The 24,809-nt window shown below is 50.8% G+C and overlaps 1 protein-coding gene across 1 annotated transcript in view; it reads right to left on the bottom strand.

Annotated features, from left to right (window-relative positions):
• Positions 1 to 24,809, bottom strand: part of SLC12A8 (solute carrier family 12 member 8) — a 160,961-nt gene that overhangs the window by 108,482 nt on the left and 27,670 nt on the right. The window contains exon 4 of the mRNA XM_075557165.1: positions 19,922 to 20,153. Within this exon, the coding sequence (XP_075413280.1) occupies positions 19,922 to 20,153 (232 nt within the window). The remainder of the gene's footprint in view (positions 1 to 19,921; positions 20,154 to 24,809) is intronic.

The raw sequence follows: 24,809 nt of genomic DNA, 5'->3' as shown, positions 1-24,809 counted from the left end.
GTGAACCAGGGAGAATTTGGAAAGAGACGGTGGTGGTGCTTACAGACATAGTGAGCCAGTGCCACTGACTCGCCGCTATGTGTGAAAGTACGCTGACCTGGCAAAGGTTTTCAGATAGCTCTCAAAAAACATCAAAACCTCGCTGCCATCGAGTCCATTACGACTCCTGGCCACCCTCTAGGTCAGGGCAGAACTGTGGGTTTCCAAAACTGCAGCTCTGCACGGGCGCAGTGAAGAGCGGCTGGTGGTCTCAAACTGCTGACCTGGCAGCTAGCAGCGCGAGGCATTAGCCCTGTGCCACTAGGGGGCGCAAAAGTTGGTGGGAAACGGAATGAAAAGCCCGTGGAATTTTCCCACAACTTTTCAAAGCCGCCTCGTGTATATATGCTTTGCCACAATAAAACGATTTAACAGCAAAAAAGACAAACTAAAAAAACCTTCCCTGTTAGAAACAGCAGTAACAATGGCAAGAGAGCAATCAAAAGACTCATTGGTTAAAAGGACTCTTGTTTGTAGGACAGAGAGAGAGAGATAGAGAGAGAGGTGTGTGTGTGTGTGTGTGTGTGTGTGTGTGTGTGTGTGTGTGTGTGTTCTCTCCAGCTGGCGGCAGGTGGGGAGCTCAGGTGGAACAGAGGTGGGTTGGAGGGGAAGGCCATTGGCAAGGAAAGAGATCATTAGAACAACCGAGAATGAAGTCAGGGCGCTGCTTCACAGCTGTGTCGGGCCTTCATCTCCACCCTGCCTGCTGCTCCCCCCCCCCCCCCCCGGGGCAGCCTGGGCCTCCCCTGGTCTGACGATGGTGACCGGCCCTGAGCAGCTCCCGGACAGCCACCACAGCAGCCGGCACTCTCCTTTCCAGAGCGGAAACCCCAGGGGGTTCCAGCACCTTGACTTACAAACAAAGCAAAAGCAATTGACCTTGCAAAGCACTACTGATTTCTGCGTCTCCAGAACTCACGACTGAGTGTTCCAGCGATTCCTAGTTACTCTGTGTGCCTGTGTTCTTGCTTTTCTACCTAGAAAAATGAGCAAATTCTCAATATAAGATAGATCATCAAGTCTCTGTTTGTACTGTATTCCCCTTGGGACTTCTGGAGCGCTGCTACATTCAATAAACTTGACAACCATACCTGCTGTTGGAGCTCCATGTATGTTTTTAAGAAAGGAGAGAAAGGGCTATATAAAAATCACTTCTGTGTCTTAATTTTAACTTTACATCAATACTTGAAGGGCACTTGGTTTGCTTTATTTTGGTAAAAGCCGGCCACCAGAATGAGAACACTCCAAGCTGCTTAGTCTTGGGTGATGACGCCAGTGCCACGGCTTGACCAAAGAGCCTACCTTCGAACCTACCGTGCTGGCACAGGATGTTGGAACAGACCACATCTATTGCCCATAAAGACTCTGCACCTTGCTTCCTGATAGTTACCCTGGCGGAGCAGTGCGTTACACAAGGGCAGCAGTTCAAACCGACTGGGAGAAAGATGAGGCTTTCCGCTTCCTTCCAGATTTACAGTCTTGGACACTCAGAGTCACAGTCCTACTCTGTCCTGGAGGGCCACCATAACGTCCGAATTTGGCTTGGGGTTTTTTGTTGTTTTTGTTTTTTTTGCTTCCTGATAACCTACCTCTTTTGAGCCCTTTTCTTCCCAGGAAAGCATCCCATTAGTTAAGGACAGACACGCACTTCAGGTCACCCGGAGCAAAAGTCACCATTAAGATGTCAGCAGACAAACTCGGAAGACATCTGATAGCGGGGGGTCCAATAAACCCTATCTATCCTGACAAAAATTCTAACCTGTCCTAATGCACATTTGTGCCGTTCCTGGGACACTTGTTACATATTGAGGCTCCCCCAGTGGGAGCCTGGTGGGCACGTCTAAAGCCGCAAGCTCCCCTTTTCAGGACGTGCCGTGCTCTCTGCTTGACCAATGAGGTAAAGCTTCCCCGCCCCCCTCTGTTCAGCTTCGCAGCCGAACCTGAGCAACACCTGCGTTGGCCACAAAATGTTCCCCAACAGTATAAAAGTCCCACATGTACAATTCCACACGAAGTACATGTTTCATGCCGGACCATCATGTCTGCGCCCCTTTTCCAGGCTATTCCCCCACGATTAATATACACCCTGTGCCTGACAAAACCCCCTCCTTCTCCCTCCTGTCCCTTCCATGGTGACCTTGCAGAATGGTTAGGTTCTGCATTATTTCATGGACATTATATGGTGCAGTAGTTACAGATGGAGTTGCAATCTGCATGGTCAGCAGTTCAAAACCACCAACAGCTCCACCAAAGACTGGACTTTCTATTCCATAGACAGTTACAGTCTCAGAAACCCACAAGGGGGTTATCATGAGCCAGCGTTAACTCGATCGCAGTGAGTTTCACTTGGGGATGTGTGTGTGTGTGTGTGTGTGTGTGTGTGTGTGTGTGTGTGTGTAGATAGGCGTATATGTGTGTATAGCTCAAAGTGGCCAGACGTCCCACTTTTGGCGGGACAATCCCGATTTTTAATAATTTTTCCCGCAGCCCCGCGGTGTTTTGAAAAAGTCATGATTTTTTGGAAAGAATGCACGACAAGCTAGGGTGTACGGTCTTCGGCTGCCATGTGGCGATTTTGCCAGGAGGTGAGTTTGATCAATGGTGTCCCGCTTTACCAATGTGAAAATCTGGTCGCCTTAGTATAGATACACATTTCCATACAGTGTCAGTCCTTGACAACGGACTTATTCCACTCGGCACACTGTCCCAAGGCTCAGCCATGGCCAGCAGCAGGACTCCATTTCTCTCTTCAAGTTGCATAAATAAGCATGATGTTTAATAAATAATAAGCTGTAACTACAAGGTAGCATGTACCATCGAATCACGTTCAAGACCGAGTCATTGGCAACTGGCAACAAGTGGCCACAAATCTCATCCCAATATGAATAAAAGCCTGCAAGGCACCATCGTGGGAGGAAATGTTTTCTGAGGAGCAAGTTCTGAGCGAGGGGACTCGGTGGCATGGTGCTTATGCCCTGGGCTGCCATCCCCAAGGCCAGGAGTTTATCAAAAACCCACCATCTGCTGTGGGGACAGACAGGCATTCCACTCCCGGAAAGCGTTTTGGTCTCAAAAACCCACGGAGGCAGTTTTACCTTCTCCTGCAGGGTCACGTGGAGTTGGAATCAACTCAATGACAATGAGTTATTTAGAGGGGTTGGGTTTTTTTTGGGGGGGGGAGTGACCTCTGATAGGACTATGGATTGGTTTCTTGCTTCCTTTGCTTTTTAAAAAAAAAAATTCTTTCAAACTTTCTGTGATGCGTGTGTATTGCTCAAAACTTTACTTGGTTTTCCAACTCTACTAGTCCCTCCCTACCCATGGGACGAAAGCTGGCCTCGGTCCTGACGATGCAGGGACCGGGCCATGAGAATTCATTTCTGCCCGAGATCTCCTTACATCCCATGACTATTCCCTGGACACACTATCTGTACCAGAAATCGGAGTCTGAGCCAAAGGTGACCTCACGGAGGTGGTCCTGAGGGAGTGCACTGTCCATAAAGGTCCCCAGGAGACCACGCCCTGTCAAGTCTCTCTCTTGGCAAGAATGGAGGGGAGGCCCTCGGAGAAGGCAGCAGGGAACCATGGGAGTCGGCTCCTTCGGTCAGCTGTGTAGCCACGGCCTGAGGAGTCTGGGTGTAAGCTGCTTCCAGAAGCACTGGGAGTCCTAACAGCTGAGAGTTTTCTGAGCTTCCCTCTGCCTCCTTAGGCGAAAGCCTCTTCCCCTTGGGTAACTGGGGCACGTCTTTTCCTTGAACCTCTAAGAGCCACTTCCTTCCAGTCCTCTGCTCCCCGCACTGTTGCCGGAGCCCCAGCTTCCTGAATGCCCCATCGGGATAGTGCAGCTTTGCACGCTTACAGTGTTCCCCTGCTCAGGATCGCCCCGCCAGGTTAGCACCAGGTGTACTTCAGGGTAAGCTTAACGTCCACTCAAGGTGGCTTTCGTCCTGAAGACCACGCTGATTCCCTCCTACACCAGCAGCTTGTTCATTGATCCTGGATAAGGTTTAACCCAGGCATGACGTTATTTGGTTAAGGCAGAGACTGTGTCTCATTCTCCTGTGTACATCAAACGTTTAGCAGCAGATCTGCGCAAGGTGGGCCTCGACCAAAGTCTGGTGGTTACCTGATTACACTGGAGGAGAGAGGAAAGGGAAGGGGCAGGAGGGCGACAATGAGGGATCAACAGGAACACGGGCTAAGGAAGAACAAGTTGGAAATGAAGGACTTCCGGGGAGTGGGGGTGGGGATGGGATAAAACCCAAGAATACTCTGTGAAAACTGAATCCCTCCAGGAATAAATGCATCTCCCCATTTCATCCTGAGGTTTAATTTCTAAGTGTCCTAGCTGGTTATAACAGAAATGCCACTAGTGGGGCATTACAAAGGAAACTTTATTCTCTCACAGTTTGGAGACGAGGTGTTTGAATTCAGGAACATCTGTGGGCTTGGTATTCCATGGAGATCTCCCGCTGCCTGGTCATCAATCTTCCCCTGAGTCTAGGAGGTTCTCAGCATAGAGACCCCAGGTCTGCGCCCCTGGCTCTTCTTTCTCGGTGGTGCATAAAGGGGATGCAGGCCGCACCCCAAAGAAACTCCCCTTATGTCAGACCAGGGCTGTTACCTGCGTAAGGGTGGTGCATCCCACTCAAATCCCTTACAACTCTTCAGCTGGTTACCGCAGAGCACATCCTGGGTTTTGATTATACATAATCGCCAAATTACATCAGTCCATAACTACCAAATCACTCAGCATCGTGGCCCAGCCAGCTTGACACATGTGGGTGGGGTGTTTGGGAGCGATACAATCTGATGATCCATGATGCTAAGTGCAGGGGCGGGCAGTGCAGTCTTTAAGGTGGCTGTTCCGGCCAGTCTCTAACGCCCACCAAATATCCTTTCCCTCCGGTAAGAAGCTGGAGTGAAGATTCTGAGTGGCTTCACCTGGGAGTAGTTGGGAGCAGGATGCCTTGGAGTGAGAGGAGGAGGGATCTCCTTGCTGGGAGTAGTGAGCACCCTCTGGACCTAGTAAAGCTGAGTGCAGGAGGTGACTTGTGGTGTGGCGTGCCTCTGGGGCACTTACTTGGGGAAGTTGGACTTGCTGACCCACAGAAGTGGAGCTGAGTGCCTTTGGGCTGAGGCTTACTGGAGTGGGCCCTTAATTCAGGGAGGTGGGTTCAGCTGATTGCCTTTCAGGTTCAGGCTTACAGCAAAGTGGTATGCTCCTTTGGGCATGTATTAGCAGACCTGAAACTTTGCAACATGTCCTAGGAAACAGCTACCTTGAGCATTTCTTTCGGCGAGTTTCTGTGTAGCCATTGCAATGAACATTAGAACCAGAGAGAATGCGTACAGAACTAAAATAGAGAACCTTGATTAAGACATTTCCTAAGTAAGTAACCCATTTCTCGGTTTATTTTCAATCTCAGTGAGCCTGACGCCCAACTGGCTTTTTCAGTTTTAAGTAATACCAAACTGTTATATAACCCTCTACCTTTTTTTGTAGGTAACATTCTCATATATTTTAAGGACAGAGTCTGTATTTTCCTCAGAACCATTCCTGAAATGCCCTGCATGGTTGCGCTAATCTACTTACCCACTCTGGCTATCCACTGTCCAACAGGTAGCAACTCCAGGCAGGGGTCTCAGCCTGTGTGAGCCACAACCCCGCACCCCAGCCATGCACCAGCATCCTTGGTGACGAGAGCAGCCACACACAGGGTAATGATGGAACAATGGGAGGTTCCCGGCAAACATGGGGATACCAGAGGGAGCTCAGAGATGGGGTGGGAAAGGAGAGCAGGGGTGCTGGAGACAGGAAGAAGGAAGAGGGAAGGGGCTTCAGGGCCAGGGGAGAAAGAGGATAAGCCAGCCCCTCACGCAAGGAAGGCAGTGGACATTGGTGGGCAACATTGCCACCTCTTCCAACCCCCACGGGCTCAGCAGTGATATGAAAGAAGAGCCTAGCATGCCTCACACACAGACAGGGGACACCTGGTGAGTGTGGAGTGACAGGGAGAAGGGCAACCAGCGCCAGAGACGGAGTGTGGCCCCTGACACTACCATTACACTATGACCTTTGGAGCCTAACCAGGCGGATAAGCGAGGGATGAGTGTAGTCTGAAAACTCTCAAAATGCGGAAGAAGGCTCTTGCCATCACTCTGGAAGCTTTTCACAAGGCAAATTCCGAGTTTCTGACAGTATGATTAAGTAGTAACTCAGAAGGTCATGCCTGCTGAAGATAACACATCTCAATGATTACATGACACACAACCAGGAATCCTATTGTGACAGACAATCCACCAATGAAAAATACCTTCTTCACATCTCCTCTACGTTATTTTAAGTGACTTAAAAAAATTACCCCAAAACCTCAGAAACCAGTTTAAAACCTTATCGCTCAGTTTCCCACAGATGGTTCCCAGAAACTCAGGTACAATCCACACAATGGTCACAGTACAGAACACGTGATTTTAAAGTTTTCCAAAGCAAGAGAGGCAAAGATCTCTCACAAAAATAAAATGTGCTCATGTTCCTTCAAAGAAGAAAAAAAATGTAAATAAAAAATTCCAAGTTTTTAAACTTTTAAGTGTATTGTCTGCCAATGTTGGGCTGACAGGCTGAACACATGCACTTAATTCTGTTTCCTCCTCAAACCCCACTGATCTATGGTAAATAATGTTTTTAATGAAAGGAGACTGTGAACAAACAAACAAACCCCACTCTATTTGGCTTTTATCTTTGGCCAGCTAACCTCAGGAAGGAGAGGAGCATGATTTCAATCATGCACATACAATGAGTCAATCATAACTGCAACGTGGCCAAACAGTGCTTCCCAAAGTGACATTACTGGGCCCTGGAGGTGCTGGACCGATCAGGAGGCTGCAAAAGCAGATACCTACACTTTATCCTGGATGATGGGCTCTAGTGCAAACGATTTTCATTTTGGGGTGGGCGGAGGCAGTTTATTGAGGTTTTGAGTTTTGGGTTTGTTTTTTTTTCCCGATGGTAGGTAAAATAAATCTGGGAACTTATGATGTATACGAAAGCACTCTCACAATAGCATCTCATTTTGAAATTTCAGAATGTGAAGTCCAAAAGAGCACTCTATATACTGACTGACAGTTGCAAACAAAGAACTCTGGTGCAGAATGGCTCTGGACCTCACAAAAGTGATATTAGAAGCAAGGAGGCAAAAAATCAATATTCTGAAGGAAAATCATTTCACTAGAAGTTCGATACCCAGCCAAACTATCAGAGAAGTGTGAGCCTAAACTTACTGCCATTGAGTCGGTGCTGATTCATAGCAATCTTATAGGCTAGAGTAGAACTGCTCCTGTGGGCTTCATAAATCTTTATGGGAACAGAAAACCTCATCTTTCTCCCATAAAGCAACTGATGGTTTCAAACTGCTGGCCTTGTGGTCAACCCACTACGTTTGTAACCGACTGTGTGTGTAACCCACTATGCCACCAGGGCTCTCAGACACATGGTGCCTCAAACTGTAGACTTCCCATGTTCCCTTGAAGTTACCCGAAAACCAGTTACTAGAAAATCAGGATGATGTGGAATACAGAGACAGGAGATCCAACAGAGAAGAGAGGCACAAAGAGGCTGGTGAGTGCAGACCCTGGGGGGACAAGTGGACGTGAACTAGAAAGTAACCACCCAGATGGATCAGTGTGATGAGCACATGTTGAAGGTTGTCTTTGCCAAGATCCTTGCAGCTTGTACCCAGGACACTGGGTAAGCCTGTTTCAGGCCAGATACGTGGTGGACTATTAGCTGCAAGGGCCATGGCTTAAACTCACCAGCCAATCCCCAGGATAAAGATGAAGTAATCTCCCCAAGGAGCTTTACATCCTTAGAAACCATCTATAGGGTCAATGGCTATGAGTCGGAACCAACTGGACGGCAGGTTTTTGTACTGACCGTGTTCTGATGAACTCTCCCCTGTGTCCTTCTGCTTCGCCTCACAGAGTGTTGTTCTGACCTACTCCTGAGACTAGCAGTAGGCAGTTATGAGCTGAGGAGCACAGTCCAGAGGAGCAGTCCAGTGCCTCCCCGCTGACCATCTAGCACCTGACACCTCTCAGCCCTTCCGGCCGCCCTCATCTGTGCCCTTTCCATACACAGCTAATGGCTCAGATGACTTCTAAATAATATACTGCTTAGGAATGAATATCGATTCAGTGAGTCTACCAGAAAGGCAGTGAGGTGAATTACCAAAAGTCAGGCAGTGATGGCGGGGAAGGTGGAAGAAGCAACAAGGCTCTCCTAGGGAACTTGTTGTCGGATGCTGTCAAGTTGATTTCCAACTCACAGGGGTCCATGTGGCAGGGGCACGAGCAACGTCCTACTTCTTACCAGGTGACACTTTGCTAGTCTTTGGCCACTAGATCTGTTTGATATTATCTCCTCCATATAAGGAAAGTCTTGTCTTACAATCAAATATTTTTCTAGATGAATTCGAATGGGAAATGTGGATGCCCCGTGATTCTCTCCCTATCTAGGGCAGCTCGCTCCCAGTGCTCCCTCCGATGCACTTCATTTCGCTGAGGACAGCTCGGTTCCCTCACGAGGGAAGGAGCTCCACTGTGGGGGCTGGAGGCAGGTTGTCTGGAGAGGCCGGAGAGCTCCTTGACTTTTCCACAAGTTTGAGCGTCAGCTCTTAAAAACTGCCACGAAGACAAGATTGAGCTGAAAGCCAGGAGTTTTCCATCTCTAACTTAGAGGTCTAGGGACATTAGATGCTCAAGAGGGTATAAAATGTGGTGGTAAGAGGTTGGGCTCTGGAGCTAGGCTGTCTTGGGTTGATTCTAAACTCTACCGACGATGCAACCTTAGTGGAGGAATTTATTACCTCTCACCGCCTCAGTTTTTCCACGTGTGACGTGGGGACCATCCTATTCCCTAGCTCTGGGTGTAGGAATTTAATGCATTCTCTCATGCAAGTCACATAAACCAAGGCTGGCATAGAGTAAGTGCACCATAAACCACACTCGCGGCCATCGAATCGATGGCAACTCATATGACCCAGAGGGCAGGGTGGAAGTGCCCCTGTGTGTTTCTGAGACTGTAACTTTTTATAGGAGTAGAAAGCCCCATCTTTCTCCCTTGGAAGGGTTGGTGGTTTTGAACCGCTGGCCTTGCAGGTAGCAACCCAACTCGTAACCACTACCCCACCAGAGCTCCTTAAATGAACAATGAAAGCCATTGGGATCATGGAAAATGAAGGGCTCTCAGGGTTATAACCTGCTAAACACTCAGCTACTGATCGACAGGCTGGAGTCTGGACCACACCTCGGGCTCTGTAAGTAGGGCCCTGCTGGCCTGCTCTCATGAGCACAACAGTCCAGGAGACCGCGAAGCACCCACCAACACCAAGGACAGACAACTGTCTCACTCTTTCCATCAAAAGGCCCAAGTGGGGGTGGCTGGCTTTCTCCTGGCCTCCCAGGGTTCCACAGCTTCCCCCATCTGTAATTATTCGCAAACTGCCGGGGCAAGTTTGCATGCAGCGGGCAGCACTGTAACAGCTTGTCTCAGCTTTTCAGCACTCGGGATGAGGCACACGCAGCTTGCTCCTTGGCCAGGCAGCTGGTCTACAGAGCCAACAGCGGGCATGTGAGACAACTCACTCTACACAAGGGAGTCACAGGAGACCCGGGGCCACATGGAGGTGCACGGGCAAGAGCACTGGCTTGGGTGTGGCTCTGTGTGACCTGGTGAAGTTACCCAACCACTCGTTGTCTGTTTCCTTGCCACAGAACCCAGCACTCCATCCATGTGCGACACCCTCGGCTTCTGGGGTTCCAAGTGCATGGAGGCTTGCTCTTCAGCCTCGTCACCCACGCAGGGAGAACAAGGCCAGTCATAGGCACCAGTCACCTGGAAGGCCACCCTCAGCCCAAACTGACCCGGTGCAGGGGCCGGCGTGCCTGGGCCTCTCTCCTCTCCTGGAGGCAAGGCTGGGAACAATGTTATCACTTTTTCAAACATAGGTCTAAATGAGTTGCTACTCCAGACAATTGGCAGGTGCCCAGTTCGTAGATTATTCCGCCAGACAGTTGAATGCATTGGCCATTGGTCAAAAATGAGGTCACGGCAATCGTATGTGCTTTAACTGGAAACGTCTGGTGAGAAACAATCGTCTGTTTGGGTGTTTGGGGAGGGAGGGGGTATTTTAAAAAAAACAAAAAACAAGTCTTTATTCTAGGACTCCCTCAATCTGCCTTGCTGGGCACATGGCTCAGGAGCAAAAGGGCCTCTTCTTCAAGGTCCAGTTGGGTTTGATGTGAGTGACAGATCCTGACTCGTATGGCAGCGAGCCCCCCACCCCCCCCCGATGCCATCGGATCTGTAGGAAGGCCGGGCCCATCAGGCCAGATCCTTGCTCTCACTGTCTAACTCGCACAGGCAGGAAGGGGCTAGGGAGGCTCTCTGTCCCAGCTTACTTTCTCTCTCTCTCTCTCTCTCTCACACACACACACACACACACACACACACGGAACAAAACACCACTTGTGGGGGTGGAAATGCAATGAAAAGACAATGAGACGGTCCCATGCACTTTTAAAGGCCCCTCCTCCGTGCAGTGGACAGGGAGACTCAGAAGCATGTGTATATTTGTGTGTTTATGAAAAGAATGGTTCTGAAGCTAACAGAGCTGTTTCCCCCACAGGCTGCAGAGCCCCTTCAGCGGACAGACATTCAGAGACAGGCCACCTGCCCGCCTGCTGCAGGAAAGCGGCACCCCCTGATTTTCCAACAACTCATCCACACTCTTCTGCAAGTACTGAATTCTACTCTAAGCAGCTCCACTCCTTAGAAGAAAGAAATCCAGGTGGAAGATGTTCAAAGGCGCCGTTTCTTCCCGGCTGCAACCCTTCCTTCCTTCTTCCCTCCCTTCCTTCCTTCTTCCCAAGAAGGTCTGCCTGAACTTATAACCTGACGCCGCCCTGGGCCGGGCCTCCACGCAGGCATTGTGCGCTCGGGCCAGCGGCTGCCTCTGGGGCAGACGGATACCTGCGGCAGCTGCCAAGACAGGAAGGTCGGCGCCTCCGCCAAAGGAGGCCCGGGTGTGTCCGTCTCCCAGGAGACGGCGGATAAAGGGCGCATGGGGCTGGCTTGTCCACCCCTCCATCCAGGCCCAGAGCCTTTTCCTCTGTACTGTCTTCATTCCCTCCCATCCCAAACGCACACTCCCACATCCAACCCCGGAGCTGGGCAACACTGAGAGGACCTGATCACTCTGTCCCCAAAGGCACTTGTGCGGTTGTGATAGGCCACCTGGCAGGAGCCCTGGCAGCCAGACTCCTCAGGGGCTCCCAGAGCATCCACCTGTGTGCACCACCCAGGAGCACATCCTACCAGCAGGGGCCTGGGGCCCGGAGACTGTGTACCAGTGGGTCTAGGCAGACAGACGCCCACCCCCTGGTCACTCTCTCCCCTCAGCACCACAGCCAAGGGCAGAGCCCGTGCACATTCAGGCCCAGCTGCTGGTGGCCAGAGCCCCAGGTGGAGGGAAGCACAGACATGGAGATTCCATCGAGTAAATTCATAAACTTTATGGACGACACCACCAGCCCTATCGGTGGCGAGCCCTCCAAGAGCCCCGCCCGTGACTGGCCTGGACTGTGACTAGACAGTAACCCGTGCAGGCGCACAATGGCAACCTGTGGGTTTTACAAGGAGGGAGTCGAGGCTCCCAAGCTGTGCCAGCAAACTCCCATCTCCTAGCTCATTCCAAGAATCCAGCCAGGGACAGATTAACCAAAACCGGCAGTAAGCACAGTATGAGCCGGCTTAACTGTGCTTACTAATGAGTCATCTGCCCCTGGGCAAGCAGCCATGAATTAGAGGTGGGGGAGAGTGGGGAGCAGGGGGCAGCAAAGGAAATCGGGATGGGAGAAAAGGGGAAGCGGCATTCGGGAAGAGTCTGTGCTCTCTGCTGTCTCCCACGGAGCCTCGGACCAGGCACTCTCATTTGCTGAGCGAGCTCTCACAGGTTGCGGTGGAGACGTGGATGGCAAAGAGAAAGGACCCCATCGCGCCGCCCTTCCCCCACAAGTGGCACCTGGGGCAGGTGCCATCCCTGCCATGTCAGCCCTGCGTCTGCTTGCACTACAGCCACGCCTCTCAGAGGACCTGGCACCCCCACCAGGAGCCCCTGCGCGTTTCTAAGGGACCACAGCTTCTCCGGGGAAAGTGGCAGGAGTCCTCAGCAGGCCCTGGCCTGGCTGCCTGAGGCCAGTGCGATGCACAGGGCGGCCGCTCTCTGCCTGACTTGAACCTGGGACCGGTTCTAGTCGTTGCATTCTGTCCCTGGTGGTCTTCGGGAACCCCGTTCGAGCAGCCCCGGCACGTGCATCTCTTGGTCCTGACCTGGCTTTACACTTCTCGGTCTCATCTCCAGCCCCCCCTTCCCAGAGTTCAGTGCTGATCCTGAGGACCTTCATCCGGCAGGTTCTCTGACTCCCTTGAGCCAAAAAAAACCCAAAAATGAAGAAGTGCAAGGAGGAAGGGGTCCTTGGTGGCGTGGGGGAGCATTGGGAGGTGCTTAGAAACATCCTGGAATGGGGCTCCAGTCAGGAGCCTCTGGGTTGAAGTTTGGGTGCGCTCCCCTTCCTGTGCACGCTGGGAAAGTTGCACAACCTGCTTGGGCTCTGATGTCCTTGTCTATAAAACGCACTGGATTGGCTCGCTGGGTAACCCGCACACTGGGAAGTTACAAGGCTCAGACAGGTGGTTTCAGGGTCAATGTGTGCAAAGTGGCTGCTCCCACCTACTCTGCATGCACTGACACACCCAGTGGGCAGGGCCTGCTGTAGGGGTGGCCTTAACAGAGTGTCCTCAGGTGGGGTAGACAGAGGAGGGAGTCTGCGTGCAGGGACACATGGGTGTGCTTCAGCCCCGCTCCGCCCAGTGGAGGAGCAGGAGAGGCTTGACTCAGGGGCTCTGCCAGCCTGAGGAGTGGGGCGCTGGCCCACCAAGTTCTGGTTCAGCCACCAAGGCTGCAGAGAGCAGAGCAGAGAGGGCGCCAAGCCAGGGGCCTGCACCTGTCTGCACGGCTGAGTCACCTGGAGCACCGGGACATACGAAGGACAGTCTGCCCACCATACCCCAGCTCTGCAGGTGCTGGCTGACCCGGTCTGGGTGGGGCCCGGGACCTGGCTGCTTCCCAAGGCCCCCCTGGTCTTTCTATTGGTAGTGGGATGGAGAAGACAGAGGCAGGGGCTGGGAAGGGAGTCTCTCCGCACAGGGGGGTAAGTTCCTGGGAATGACCTTGCCTCTCTGGGTCCCTGTTTCGGCCTCTGTGAAGTGGGGGAAGCAACTTCTTCGGGTCATTTGTGAGGGTCACACGAGAGGGTGTGTGCGTAAGCCCTCGTGTGCAGGCACGTCTACTTGCCTGGCCCACTCAGTCCTAGAACGCTTGCTACCACCCACCTCACACAGCTGTTCCATTCCTCTGCTGGCCGAGAGGAAGGGCTGAGCCAGCTGCAGGGGACCCGGCCCAAGAACAAACAGAATCCAGACTCCACACAGAGGCCGGGCCCGGCACTGCAGGCCTTCCCAGGGTTACTGTTCTCTCTGCCTGTGGGTCCCTCCCAAGCCACCACCAGAAGGACTCTAGAGTGGCATGGTGGTGACTCTACATGGTCCCCCCCTCAGGGAGGAGCTGAGGGCTGCTTCAGGTTCTCCTGGTCCAGGCACAGACCTTCAGGTCTTCCTTCAGCTCAGTCCTGGACACCCTGACTCCCAGCACAGTGTGCAGAGCTCAGCTCCCATGGGAATCTGATCCTGACTCTCCAGCTGGGCTGAGAGGCCCTTGGGGAATCCCGCCCCCCAGGTGCTCTGGGTAGACCCATCAGTGCAGTTGTCTGGGTCTCTCAGCTCCCTATGAGCAGGTAAGATCAAATAACAGGCATAACATGTAGTAGCAGGGATTAATCTCAACAATGTTTTGGGTGAAGAAAAACATCTGAAACATCATTCATTCATCCAATATTCAAATGCTCAAGATGGCTTTATCTAGCCCTGACATTTTCATGACATTAAGTCTGCCTATCCATGAACACAGGATACTATCCCACTTACACAGGTCTTTTTCGGTTTCTTGTAGTAATGTCCTTTCATTTTCTCTGTCCAGATGTTTTGTTTCTTTGGTCAAAAGAAATGACAGGGTCCGTGTAGCCTGATAAGGATCCCTGGTGGTGACGTTGCACCAGCACTGGACTGCGAAGCACAAGGCCAGGAATTCCAACCCACATGCCCCTCCATGGGAGAAAAGAGAAGCCCATGTGCTCCCCTGCCCATTTGTAGCCTCAGAAACACCACCTGGGTCCACTCTTGGTCGGAATGGACGGGTTGTCTGTCGGTGGGTTTGGGCTGGCACGCCGTGTGACAGCATGCGCGCACGTAGAGCGTTCAAACACGAGCGAATGGCAGAGATGACCTGTTGCTATCTACATGTGCTAGTGAAAAGAGGAAGGCCCTTCTGGGATGCACTGGCACAGCGGTTGCAACAGGGGCTCATGCACAACGCAACAGGGAGCAGTGCGAGCCCTGGCAGCGTGTCCTGCGTGTCCCGGGAGCCAGACCCCACCCGGCTGCACCGAACAGCAACATACAGAAAAAATAAGAAGAATAAAGCCACGTGGGAAGAACACAGTCACCTCGGGATAGGGCATGGCTGATGGCAAAGCTCAATCTACATCGACAGAGCTTTATTGCATTTTTGTTTTACAGAAACGAAGCAAAATGGCAAAATAGTATCCTTTACATTTGGAGTACCTGTATCTCTATCTATGACATTAAACACAAAGCCCATTGCTCCCAAGTGCATCCTGACTCATAGCCACCCGAGAGAACAGAACAGGGTGGTCCCACAGGGCTCCCGGGCTGTGGTCTTTGTCCACAGCGAGGGGGTTCGAACCACTGACCTCTCGATTAGCGGCTTAACCATGGCTCCACCTGGCCTCCATCTACCATCTTCTTTCCTGGGCGCATGTGTGTTGAGGACTTGGTCAGCACAAGATTCAGACATTTCAGCGGGAGCCACATCTCAAACGCCCTCCCTGATGGAGTAGCTGGGAGCCCACACTGTGGCAGGCACCTGCCCTCGGGAATTCCACGCACCCTTGCAGACCTGGCTCTGCTCTGAGCCAGAGGGAGGTGCTGATCTCATTTTAATGCTCTGTACTAATGAGAAAACTAAGGCTCAGGATTGTTCACACTTCTCACCACGCCCCAGGGGCGGGAGGGTCCTGGGCCTCACAATGGGCAACTGAGGGTAGACCGTGAGGCTGGCTGAATGAAGAAGGTTCTGAGTCATGGGCACTGGAAAGCCAAGGCTGCTGTGCCACCGAGTAGTGCTTTAGGAAAATTAGTCCAGGGTCTGTGGACGGGAGTGCTGCCTCTGGACTGGGGCTGCATGAACAGGGAAGGGCCCAGGCATCCTGGAAGGATACACTGAGGCTCAGAAATCTCCCCGCGGCCCCACGGGGTCAAAGGTGACCGCCATGGGCTTGGAAAGGAGGTTGCTGCTGCTAATTGCCATCCAGTCGGCTGTGACTCACGGCCGCCTCGCGTGCAACAAAGTGACACGCTGCTCCGTTGGTGCTGCTCATCTTGATCTGGTGGCGCCCATATCAAGTGGCAATCTTGTGACAATCAACCTGTCCCCTCGAGGCTTCCCCTCATCTTGGTTAACCCTCAGGAGGGCGTACACGGGACAGAAACGAAGGGTCAACTCCCAGCTGGGAGGATGGGGGGATGGCTGGGGGGATGGCTGGCCACGCGTGGGGAGGGAACAAGCTCACTATTTGCTGGGTGTGGGAGGGTGGGAAACAAGGGATGTGGAGAATGGAGGAGTTGCCTGTTTTTAATCGAAGGGGAGGGAGGACCAGGCATCCTTCAATTCCAGGGGAGGGATCCAGTGGCTGGCAATGTGGGGGGCACAGTCCCGGGAGCTGGGCGTACGGAGATGAGCACTGGCCGAGCAGCCTAGGGAGAGCGCCCAAGGAGCACAGAAGCAGAGAGGCGTGGGGGACAGGAAGGCTCGGAAGAGAGCCAAGACAGTGTCTCCGCCCAGAAGAAAGGGGAAGAGACGACCTCCAGTCAGCGAATGACAACCTCAAGGGCAGCAGAAGACAAGACGGAGGTCCTGGATCTGGGGGCCAACAGGCTGGGGACGGTGGAAGGCGTTCCTGAGGGCAACAAGTGTCGGTGCTTAGCTGCAAGCCACCCAGAGGAGCCTCAGAGAAAGGCCGTCACAGAGCTCTGACACTCAAGGGTCACAAAGAGTTATAGTGGATTTGAGGGTCACTGGTTTGGGGGTTCAGGACCATAGGTAGAGTAATTTCAGCAAAGCTCAAAGATAGGAATTTTCCAGGGAGAGGGGATACACAGGCAAACAAAGTGCAGGGGATGTTCAAAGCAGTAAAACTATGCTGTATGACACTAGTCAAGCGACTGCCCAACAGTCTGCGGTCGTCAAAACACTTAGAGCCGCAACCCAAATAGTACAGTGTGGGCTTCCGCTGAGGACAATACGTGGCTTTATCGTCCGTAACAAATATAATCCCGCACTAACGCAAGCTGTGAATGCAACAGGGGAGACGGATGGCACGGTTGGGGGAGGAGACAGGACACTTACGGGAACTCTTTCTACTATCTGATCAATTTTCTCTAAACCCAAAAGGGCTCTAAAAAAATCTATTTTTAAAAAATAATAGAATAACAAAGAAGAATGTAAAAAGGATAACAGAGTCACTCAACATTTCAGGAGAGCAACTCTGGGTGGCACAACAGCTAAGCACTTGGCTTCTAATCCAAAGGTCGGTGGTTTGAATCTACCCAGAGGTGCCTCGGAAGAAAGGCTTGGTGACCTACTTCCGAAAGATCACAGCCATTGATGTGCAATTCTGCTATTCTACTCCAGAACACACAGGGGCGCCCTGAGTCAGAAGTGACTCGGAGACGGCAGGTCTGGTTTTTAATCTCTGCAGAAAGACAATCGCACTTAATACCTGGCGTAGGACCTGCTAGGCTTTTTGTGACTCTCTATACGTATTTGTTCAAAGAGTTGAACACACTCTGCTAAATCCATTTTTGAAGGTTTAGTCTAGCTTCAGTTTGGATCTGCAACCCTAAAGCAAGAAACTCATATGCAGCTCGAGTAATACCAAAACCAGATGCTGGAGAGGTCAGTTGCTATGGGAATAATTGAAAAGAAATTTCACTTCACCCTACATCCAGCTAATGGACTGAGCAGAAGGAAGCAGAAAGATTTGGAGTTAGAAGAGTGGCCAAGAAGACTTCTGAGGGAGAAGCAGGAAAACACAGCGGGGGAGTGGGGTTCAAGGAGGTCGGGAGAACCGCCCTGCAGTGGCAGTGAGGTGCCCTCGGGCAGTCACGCTTCCGCACTGCACTGACCCTGGGCACTGGGCTGAGTCCGGAGGCCCTGCTGGGCAGGGATCGTGGGGTGGTAGCCCAGGGGTCCTGGGGGAGGGGCTCGGTTAAAGGGGTTCAGGTCACTCAAGAGCAATTGAGGTGATGACTGTTTTCCAAAAGAAGTATTCCATATAGAGAGGGCTGCCAGGGCTGGACAGCAGTGTGCCCACAGAATGCCCACAACCAACACGTTGACAAAAGAAAGACTGAGAACACATGTCAGGGCAGCCAAGGGGGAAAGTAACAAAAAGACGGCAGGCGGTGTCCAGAAAAGAGGCCTGGTCAGTGGTTTGAGGCCACCCAGGGGCTCCCAGGAGACCTGGGGGTCGACTGCCATAAGGATGACAGCTGAGACGATTCAGTGGCTTTAAACTCACAGCCATCAAGTCCATGTTGATTCACAGTGACCCTACAGGTCAGGGTACAACTGCTCCCATGAGTTTCTGAGACCGTACATTTTATGGGAGTAGAAAGCCCTGTCCGCCCCACTTAGAGTGGCTGGTGGTTTTGAACTGGTGACCTTTACAGCCAAGAAAAACTGTAAACACGTGGGGTCAAAATCCGCTCGAAGGTGCCCAGACACCACTGTTACAATGTCGGGGAAGCTGCAGAAAGTGGAAGACGTTGCCAGATAGGACCGGCTTCCTGCTTCAGAGAAGGGCTCCGCTTTGGCGTCCCAGGGACCTGGTTTCACATCCCAGTCCTGCAGACCTTTCCACCAATCAATGCTCTCTCGTGAATCACTCCTTCCCTTATCTCAAAAATGGGAGGGAGTTATTCCTGCCTCACAAAGTTACACCACAACTAAATGAGGAGGCTCTGTGTAAAGTGCTCAGTCCAGTGTAATTGCTATCACCACCATCATCACCTCCACCAAAAAAAAACATGAGGTTTTTGTCTGTGCTACATTTTAGTTTTTTTATACTCCAGATGGCTTCAGCTCCATTCTGTGTCAATATCCCAGTTGTGGGGTACAAAAAGGTTTTCCCCAGGTTGTTTGCCTAGGACCAGCTTGCTAGCACATGTGTGGTCAGCTGCTTAGAAGTCTTCTCCCTGAGGGCATCGGGCATCTAGAGCATTGAGACACTATTGCTGTCCCACAGCAGGTGGGCCCACATCCTGCTGATAAGGATAGTGGTTGTTTCCCTGAAGGAGAGCCCAGAGGCAAGGTCAAGCCAACTCAAGAAGGATCACGGTTAGGCTGCCATCTTGAATCTAGGATCCACCTGTCTTGTCACATGTATGCCCCTAGACCCTCCCCTTCCTATTGCGTTCACACCCCTAGATCATCCCCCTCCCATTGAATGTCTTGCCTATGGTACAACCCCTTCCTGTGATGCTGTGATCAGGAGGGCTTGCACGCCCCCCTAAGTGGATATAAACTCATTTTCTGTTCTCCCATCTCCACGTGGACCACCAAGAGGGGCTGCGGTGAGCATGCTCCATGAAATGTGTCTGACTCCTTTATTTTACCTTCTCTCCTATCTTCTATGACTTTACTATAAGCTTTATATATTATAGCTGTAAAATTGTGCCAACAGGACTCTCGCCCAGTGATCTTTCCAGGTCTGCCCACAGAGTACCCGAAGCATGGGGTACTCGGCAGTCATCTTTTCCTCCTCCATCCCAGGGACAGCTCTACGCTAAAGAGACGCAGAGAGGGTTGGTGCCCAATCCACCGCAATCACACTACACAGTTCTGGGCACGGTGGGCCACGCCTTCTCACCTAACGCAGAAGGACGTAGCACTAGACTCACCACGCATCCTCCAAAGTGGGGAACCCAGGGTCAGATTAAAGAGCAACCATTTGGTGATGACGGGGCCATTTCCACCTGATTCACTATTATAACCGCTGGCTTATTTTCTTTTTGAAGCTGAGTTAATGGATTCATATTTTTATTGTGAAAAATAAAGAAAGGAGTTCAGAAAATTGTAGAGAATAATCAAGCATATACCCATCATTATTCTCCAGGAATGGCCTAGGTTACACTTGCTATATTTGTCTCAAATCCTTACCCCCCCCCCCAAAAAAAATGTATGACATGAAATCTAAAACCTGTTTTCTTCTGTACTTCAAGTCAGAGTTTTGCTTCCTTCCCCCAGTCACTCACTGTTATGAATTTGATCTGTGTTCATCAGCTTGATTTTATTCTTAATTTTACCAAACCTTGTCTGTTTGATTTTTTTTAATAGAGAGCAAAAGCAAACGTGGGAGATGTGCTAAGTGAAAGTGATTATTTTAAGAGGAGCTTTTGGGGTCCAGAAGCTCCACCAAGACACGCCCACTCCCCTGGTCCAGGCACAGACCACCTCCAGGGAAGGAGAGCCCACAGGGAGGCAGACTTGCAACCTCACACCCGTAAACACCGATCAAGCAGCACAGCACACTCTCAGGCCGTTCACCAAGGCTCCCAAGGGCTTACCTGGGTCCAGGTGTGTGAAAGAGCCCACCACGAAGTCCAGCGTGGACACGGCCAGCAAGAACAGCAGCAGCAGCTGGAGGCGGATTATCCACTTGACACCAGCGAGGTTAATGCCCAGCAAGGCCAGGAGCACCGCCACTGAAATCCCTCGCACGGCCCAGATGTTCCTGAGACCCAGCAGATCCGAGATGGATTCCGAGAAGCCCGTGATGTACATGGCACCTGCAACACACTAACAAGCAGGTCCAGGTAGAAGTCGGCAAGGCAGGAGCACCAGACTGCTCCCCACGGAAATCCACGCTTAACTCCACCAGACCCATCCACCAGCAGCAAGGTTCAGCAGCCAGGGGTCAGCGTGACTGTCGAATGAGTCCCTCCCACCTGTGCACCCCCACCTGGGGCCCCTGGCCTGCCTGACTGAAGAGTACCAGCCAAGCCTAGGCCTTGAGCTGATTTCCAGTAGTAACTATAATGGAAAGATCCGGCAGGGACAAAGAGGCATCCGGATTTCTCTGTCTTAGTCATTCAAGAACTAGACGCCGTACAAGAACACACTGAGTTCTCGCCAACATGTTCAGGGTGCAGCAGCAAACTCTAGATTTTCCTGCCATTTCTGTGTGGGTTGCTATTTTTTTTAATAATCTATGCTACAACACGGATGAACCCCGAACACATTTCGCTGAGTGAAATAAGTCAGTCACAGAAGGAAAAATACTCTAGGGCTGCACTCCTATGAAAGAATATGGAACGGGCATGGAGATAGAGACCCGGGTCTATTGTTGCTTCCAGGGCTGGGCACAGGAAAGAGGCGAGAGAGAGCCCTCGCTCGCAGGGCCCTGAGTCTCTGACATGGGTGGCACAGCAGGTGGGAGCAGCCAGTGAGGATGGGTGCCTAGCATGAAGGAATTCAAGTCACTGAGTTACACATGTGAAATGGTAAAGTGTGGGTCCTAAGTGTTTCTATGCATTTATTTTACTATGGGTGGGGGGTGGGGGGTGGTGTGTGTGTGTGTGTGTGTGTGTGTATCTGTTGCTATGCAGTTGATACTGACTCATAGCGACCTTACAGGCAGAGTAGAACTGCCCATAAAGTATCCCAGGCCTTGGTGGTGTGGTGGTTGCAGGCTGGGCTGCAATCAGCATGGTTGGCAGTTCAAAACCACCAGCAGCTCAGAGGGAGAAGGACTGAGCTTTCTACTCCCATAAACGGCTCCAGTTCTCAGAAACCCACAGCAAGTCGCCGTGAATCAATAATGACTAGATGACAGTGAGTAATCTTTAAGGAAACATGAAGCAGCTGGTGGATTCAGTTAACAGCCAAGCATATAGAGAGACACATTTCCAAGGGAGCTGCAAAAAGGTGGTGGAAGAAATTCTATTATCTTTGCATTCTATTTTCCCAAGAGCTTTCTCCCATCCAAGTACTAACCAGGCCCGACTCTGCTTAGCTTCCGAGATCAGACGAGATCAGGCGCGTTCAGGGTGATATGGCCGTAGACCCCAAGAGCTTTCAGAAGCCATCTCGTGTCTAAGGACACAAGCAGGTAGCACGTCCAATGGTAGATCAAATAAAAAGAAGCTACATGCGACCATCTAGACAAATCTCAGTGTGACTCACTGTTTGCTATCGCTTAAATAGAGTCAGTGAAGTTACATGGTAACTTACAGATTTATGTTTTTTCAGTCCAGCAGAGATGGAAATAACTCTGTTCAGTAGACAGATAACCAAAAAAAAAAAGATGGTTTATTTCCTGTGAGACATTCAACCCAGCTCTCTCTTATCCTTCCATAGTTTTCTTGGTATTTCCCCTTTTAAAATCATTTTATTGGGGGATTGTACCGCTCTTATCACAATCCATACATCCATTCATAGTGTCAAGCACATTTGTACATTTGTTGCCGTCACCATTTTCAAAACAGTTGCTTTCTACTTGAGCCCCTGGTATCAGTTCCTCATTTTCCCCCTCCCTCATGAACCCTTGATAATTTATCATTATTATTTTGTCATGTCTTACACTGTCCGACGTCTTCCTTCACCCACTTTTCTGTTATCTGTCCCACAGGGAGGGGGCTATATGTAGATCCTTGTGATTGGTCCCTCTTTTCGACCCCACCTTCCCTCTACCCTCTTGGTATCACCACTCATACTGAGGGATTCATCTGTCCTGGATTCCCTGTGTTTCCAGTTTCTATCAGTACCAGTGTACATCCTCTGGTCGGCTTTGTATGGTAGAAGTGGGATCATGATAGTGGGGGCGGGGGGTAGGAAGCATTAAAGAACTAGAGGAAAGTTATACACTTCATTGTTGTTACACTGCCCCCTGACTAGCTGGTCTCCTCCCTGGGACCCTTCTGTATCCCTTACATAGTTTTGTTTAGATTATTTAACTGTGAATTTAAAGATTTGATCTGTATCCACCCAGTACCCCTACCTAGCTTTTCAAATGTTCTTTAATTCATGGGATAACCAATGATTAAATAAAGCTCACTCGTTAATGCCTCACATACAATCACTGATACACATTTATTTCTGACTCACTTGACAGTCATGATTCTACCTTTGGGAAATATTTTAACACCATCTTCGTTCTCCGTAATTCCCGGGTTGAGCTCCCCTCTCCTCTCATGTGGGTTCCTGTCCTCACTGCTCTGAGGGACTCAGTTAGATTAGGGGCTCGTTCAAGGTCCTCTTTTCCATGAGGCCTTCCTTCTTCTATCATTATTCCAGGCATATAAATAAAGCTTTTCTCCTCCCTCCCCAGTAACACAAGCATCTTAACACACACACACACACACACACACACACACACACACACACACACACACACAGACACCCCACCCCCTGCAAATCAAGCAGGCATGCTGAGGTGATGGTCGCCAGCACTGAGTGAACAATGTGTTTGTAAACATCTTGCTTTCTGTGCAGTTAGTGCTGGTCCCCCGTCTCAGGTAGGCGCTGCAGGAGGCCGAGTGCCGTCCACAGAGGGTGGGAAACGTGCGCGTTTGGCCTTGCATATCTTATAGACTGTCTGGTTATAAAAGTAGCAGAGACGTAAGACACTGATATGCCAATTCCCAGGGTATAAAGTAAACGGACCATTGTGACTTTCCTCTCAACCTGTGGAGGAGCTCAGTGAGTTATGTGTGGGGCTGCTAACTGCAAGGTCAGCAGTTCGAAACCAGCAGATGCTCAGCAGGAGAAAGATGAGGCTTCCTACCCCTGTAAAGAGTTACATTCTCAACAACCATGGGGCAGTTCTCCCCTGTCCTATAGGAGCCCCCTATGAGTCACAATCCACTTGGTGGCAGTGAGTTGAGTGTTTCTTAGTTTCTCAACCTGTAAAGATTTTCAGCCTCGGATCCTCTCGATCGAGTCTCTGGGAGTTGGATCTCCTCGGGTGGCAATGAGGAGGTGGTCAGTAGGTTCTTAAACGACGAAGATGAAGGCTCCGTGTCCCCCGAGACGTGTGCAGTGACCACATACATACATACATACACACACACACACACACACACAATATTTGTGCTAACGGAGAATCAAAGGCATTTATGCCAGAAGATCCTGCCCTGCTGCTTAACAATGAAAGAAATAAAACTTCTACTTCAACGAGCTCAGTGTCTGGGGCCACCCTCATAAAAGTCTGGTTTCAGCCCAGTGACTGTCTACAAAGAGCACGCCTGAGTGTCTGCACTTGGCCTCCCAGTGCGAAGTCATCACCCTGTGCGGCAGCCTCCGACACTCAGGTTCCGGACAGAGTGCCCGAGGCAGCAGAGTCGGCAAACGGCGGCTCTTGACCCACAGCTGGCTCTTTTGGTATGTACATGTGGCTCAGAAGTAAAACTGTAAATGAAAATAAAACCATTATCGTTTCATGTACAAAATTTTTAAAAGATGCTACTCAGCTACTGGTGATTTCATTTGTTTGTGAAAATATATGTATGGATGGCAAGTAATTTTCTAATGGTTGCGAAGGGCAGGACTGGCTCTTCTGTCTCAAACCCGTTGTCCTAGCCCATGAAGCTGCCTGCTGCTTCACAGCCGCTTTCTCAGGCAGAGTGGTCCACACCGGGGGTCCAGCCTCCTGGGCACCACGGCCACCCCAGGTCTCAGTGCGTCTGAGCGCTCCCATTCATTTCCTCCAAGAAAGTCTTTTGGCACAAGCAAACTGTCCTTTCTCTGGTGCAAGAGTACCCTAGGAACCGATTACAAGGATCTACATATAACCTCCTCCCTGGGGATAACAACAGAAAAGTGGGTAAAGGGAGACGTCGGACAGGGCAAGATATGACAAAATAATTTATAAATTATCAAGGGTTGAGGGAGGGGGGGCGGGGAGGGAGGGGAAAAATGAGGAGCTGATGTCAGGCGCTTAAGTGGAGAGCAAATGTTTTGAGAATGATGAGGGCAATGAATGTACAAATGTGCTTTACAGAATTGATATATGTATGGATTGTGATAAGAGTTGTATGAGCCCCTAATAAAATGATTTTTTTAAAAAAGAACAGATACTCTTTATTTTTAAAAACAATTTATTAGGGGCTCATACAACTCTTATCACAATCCATACATATACATACATTAATTGTATAAAGCACATCTGTACATTCTTTGCCCTAATCACTCTCAAAGCATTTGCTCTCCACCTAAGCCCTTTGCATCAGGTCCTCTTTTTTTTCCCCTCCCTCCCCGCTCCCCCTAGTAAAATGATTTAAAACAAAAAAAGAACAGATACTCTTAAAAAAAGAAGACTACCCTGGGGCCCAGGCCACTGGCTGCGGCCACTGCTCTTTACTCCCCTCCCTAGAAGTGGCAGCAGGAACAGTTATGGGCCTGGGCGCTGCCTCCTGGTCAAATCAGGAATCCACAGAGACCCAGTGGTAGACGTGG

This window comes from Tenrec ecaudatus, chromosome 8, assembly GCF_050624435.1.
Source record: "Tenrec ecaudatus isolate mTenEca1 chromosome 8, mTenEca1.hap1, whole genome shotgun sequence".
NCBI lineage: Eukaryota > Metazoa > Chordata > Mammalia > Afrosoricida > Tenrecidae > Tenrec > Tenrec ecaudatus.
Note: the sequence above shows the minus strand (reverse complement) of the source record. Positions and strands in the feature narration are given on the sequence as shown.